This window comes from Myotis davidii, unplaced genomic scaffold (genome assembly GCF_000327345.1).
Source record: "Myotis davidii unplaced genomic scaffold, ASM32734v1 scaffold2100, whole genome shotgun sequence".
Lineage (NCBI taxonomy): Eukaryota > Metazoa > Chordata > Mammalia > Chiroptera > Vespertilionidae > Myotis > Myotis davidii.
This window is the reverse complement of record NW_006292458.1, coordinates 663,113-666,963: the sequence shown is the minus strand read 5'-3', so window position 1 is coordinate 666,963 and position 3,851 is coordinate 663,113. Positions and strand designations below refer to the sequence as shown.

The window sequence follows — 3,851 nt, the reverse complement described above, 5'->3', positions numbered from 1 at the left end:
AAAGGTTGCGGGTAACATTCTGGTCAGGCCACATGCCTGGGTTGTGGGTTCGATCCCCCAGTAGGGGGTGTTGGTGAGGCAGCTGATCGATGTTTCTCTCTCATCGATGTTTCTAACTCTCTATCTCTCTCCCTTCCTCTCTGTGAAAAATCAATAAAATATATATTTTTTAAAAAACAAATAAATAAATAAATTTTTAAAAAGGATAGCAGATTAGATCTCTCAGAAGAGAGAAAGGGTGCAGTATTCTAAGAGGGGCTGGTTTCCCGGGGCTTGGGTGGATGTCATGATGGTAGGAACATCCCTAGTTTACGTTGGAAATCTGTGAGGACTTAGGGTTTGACAGGATCGGGGAGCCTGTGGGGTGTCAGGGGAGACTTCAGAGGCTGCTAAGCATGCAGCTCAAGCCGAGAGAGATGCTGCAAACCTGAATCCAAATGCCAAGGTCCCAGGCTCAACCCCGGCTCCTCTGGGGCCTCCTCCTCTAGGGGCCCCACTGCAGAGGCAGGAAGTACTGCCTGAGGCTCAGCTTCCGCTCTGGGTGTTTGGCACTGCCGGGCCACCTCTCTCACTCCCACGGACCTTCCCAGTTGGGGCCTGCAACACTTTCACTTCCCTCGGATGCCCAGCCTCTGTCCCAGCACAGGGGTGCACCTGGTCTACACTTGTTGCCAAAACAGGATGCAGACTCTGAGAAAGGGGCCGTGACAGAAGGGGGGAGAGTGCTCAATAGAGAAAGGACAGGCGTGCAGAGAGAAGGTGCCAGAAATCCAGAGAGGGAGAGGATAGAGACTCAGAGGTTGGGGGAGACAGAAACCCAGAGTGAGGGGGACAGACATTCAAAAAAAGACAGAGAGACCCCCGCCGGCGGCGTGGCTCAGTGATTGAGCATCTACCTATGAACTAGGACAGTGGTCAGCAAACTCATTAGTCAACAGAGCCAAATATCAACACCACTTCTTCAAAACAGACTCGCCCAAGCCGAAAACCGACGTCTGCACATGGGCCACAAAGTTTCAATCGCACTGTACATGCGCGCCCGCACGTGGGATTTTGTGGAAGAGCCGCACTCAAGGGGCCAAAGAGCCGCATGTGGCTCGCGAGCCGCCGTTTGCTGACCACGGAACTCGAAAATCACAGTTTGATTCCTGGTCAGGGCTCCATCCCCGGTGGGGGCCGATGGGGCTGATGGGTGATTCTCTCTCATTATTGATATTTCTATCTCTCCCTCTCTGAAATCAATAAAAATATTTTTTTAACTCAGGGAGAAAAAAACACACACACACCAAAAAAAGGGGGAGGGGGAGGGGATATACAAAATAAAAAGACTCAGAGAGAAGGAAACAGACCCAGAGAGGGAAGGACAAGGGACCCAAGGCTGGGACGTGGGGACAGAGATGGATGCAGAGATGGCAGAGCTAAGCAGGCAGTGAGGTCAGAGTGTCTGTGAGGTCGGCGGCTGTCCGGGGCCAGCCTGGGGTCCTGGTGCCCAGAGTAAGTGGGTACAAGTGGATCAGGAGTCCCTGTGGGTCCCCCAGCCTGCGCCATGGACACCTGGGAGGAAGGGCCCCGCGTGTCCTTGGTGTCCACAAATTCCAAGGCCCCTCAGGTACTGGTGTGTGTGTGGGCCCCAGTGGGGCGGGTGAGGGAGCCAGGGACGGAGACAGAATAAAACCACTTTGTGTGTAGAGGGCGGGGGTGAGGCTCCACCCCGGGCACTTCCTCTTTCTCTGTATTCTTCTTTTCTGTCTGTCTCGGCCTCTCCTCCTCGTTCAAGGCTTCTGTCTCCCCGTCTCCCCTCTGCCAACTCCTCTTCTCATCACTCACCCCTCCAGGCCACGATGTCGGCCCAGGACAGCTGCCTCAGCCTCATCAAGTACCTCCTCTTCGTTTTCAACCTCTTCTTTTTCGTAAGTTGTCTCATGGCTATCCAGCCTGGGCCCCGGGCCCCCCCGCCGTCGCCACCCCACCCCACCTCGTATCCCCACTTGCCCACCACCACCGTCTCCTCTCCTCTCCGAAGGTCCTAGGCAGCCTGATTTTCTGCTTCGGTATCTGGATACTCGTGGACAAGACCAGCTTCGTGTCATTTGTGGGTGAGGGGGCCAGGGCGGTCGGGGCGGGCCTTCCTGGAACAGCATGGACCCGACCTCCCAGCAGGTAGCCTCCTGGGGCCTCCCTTGCCCCAGGGAGCCCCTCAGTGCCCATTCTGCAGGCAGGTCCCGGGCTCTGCAAAGCTGGCCACTGCTCCTGCCGCTCCAAGCCTCAGTGTGTTCCTCTGACAAACAGTTGTGCGGACGGACCGCTCAGAACAATAATAGTCATTTCTTAGGCACTTCCTATGGGTCAGACCTTGTGCAAACGCCCATCAGAGCCTCCCCACAAACCTTTCCTGAGGTTCAGAGAGGGGGAGTCACATACTGGATGTCACTCAGCAAGGAAGTGGCTCAGATATAACACTAATAATAATAATAATAATAATATAATGGGGTAATAGCCAAACTCCTCATGGTTCCTAGTTCATGTGTTTGCCCCGGGTTGAGGACTGGATTGAACACGTAGCTCCCAGGTCCCTCAAAGCAACCCCAGGAAATAGATAGCATTACCCCTAGGCCGCAGGGAGGTTAAAGTGACTCATCCAGTGTTGGCAGAACAAGTGATGGGGCTGAAACCACGGGGAGTGAGGAGGAGCTGGAGGAGAGAGATAGAGCGAGAAGGAGAGGCTGAGAGCTGAAGGGAGAAAGGATAGAGGCTCAGAGAGAGAAGAGAATCCCAGAGGAGAGGGACAGAGGCTCAGGGTGGGGCAGGGTCAGAGGCCCAGAGAAAGGGGTGCCCAGGAGCCCAGAAAGAAGCCCCCAGGACACTGCTCCCTCCGGCGTGGGTGGGGACCGGGCTGCGGGCTGCCTGGCGCCCTGCATGTCAGACTCAGTGTCGCCGCCTCTCCTCCCCTAGGCTTGTCCTTCATGCCCCTGCAGATCTGGTCCAAGGCGCTGGCCATCTCAGGGGTCCTCACCATGGGCCTGGCCCTGCTGGGCTGCGTGGGGGCCCTAAAGGAGCTGCGCTGCCTCCTGGGCCTGGTGAGTGCGCCGCCCGTCTCCATCCCTAGGACCACTCCCCCCTCCCCTGGGCAGGGGCTCAGCCTGACCTCTCCACTCTGCCCCCCAGTATTTTGGGATGCTGCTGCTCCTGTTTGTCACCCAGATCACCCTGGGGATCCTCATCTCCACTCAGAAGATCCGGGTAAGCTTGCCTGCTCCCCCCTAACCCCACCACCACCCCCCCCAACACACACACCCTGCCTTCCGCAGCTAGTGGGTGGACTTGGAGGGGGTGGGGTGAAAAAAGACGTAAACAAAGGCAGACAGGGACCGGCAGACACATAACAGAGAAATAGAAGAGAGAAACAGCCGCGAGGACAGAACACATACAGAGAGAGAGAGAGAGAGAGAGAGAGAGACAGGGAGAGGCAGAGACCCGCACGGACGGAAGAAGAGAGACGGAGATCTAGAGGGAAGCAGGAGAGAGAGTCAGGCAGAGAAACGGGCTCTGAGGAGACAGCAGCCTAGTGAGAAATGGTGGGAAAGGAGGAGAGAACCAGACAGACGGTAGAAACGGGCAGAGAAAGATTTTGAGGAAGAGACACAGGTAACAGCCATTCAGGGAGGAACCGGTGCTCAGGGACCCCTGGGGTCGACGCAGATGGGGGGTCGGGGGGGAGGCAGGTGGGCGTCCAGCCTCACTCTCGGCCTCGCAGCTGGAGCGGAAGGTGAAGGAGCTCGTGCAGGAGACGATCCAAAACTACCGCTCGGACCCGGAGAAGTCCGCGGCGGAGGAGAGCTGGGAATACGTGC

General features: G+C 56.7%; 1 protein-coding gene across 1 annotated transcript in view; it reads left to right on the top strand.

The window, feature by feature from the left end:
• Positions 1 to 1,759: 1,759 nt before the first annotated feature.
• CD37 (CD37 molecule) overlaps positions 1,760 to 3,851 on the top strand; it is a 4,687-nt gene continuing 2,595 nt past the window's right edge. The window contains exons 1-5 of the mRNA XM_015565453.1: positions 1,760 to 1,910; positions 2,024 to 2,096; positions 2,953 to 3,077; positions 3,166 to 3,240; positions 3,755 to 3,850. Coding sequence (XP_015420939.1) covers positions 1,842 to 1,910; positions 2,024 to 2,096; positions 2,953 to 3,077; positions 3,166 to 3,240; positions 3,755 to 3,850 — 438 coding nt within the window. The 5' untranslated portion in view covers positions 1,760 to 1,841. The remainder of the gene's footprint in view (positions 1,911 to 2,023; positions 2,097 to 2,952; positions 3,078 to 3,165; positions 3,241 to 3,754; position 3,851) is intronic.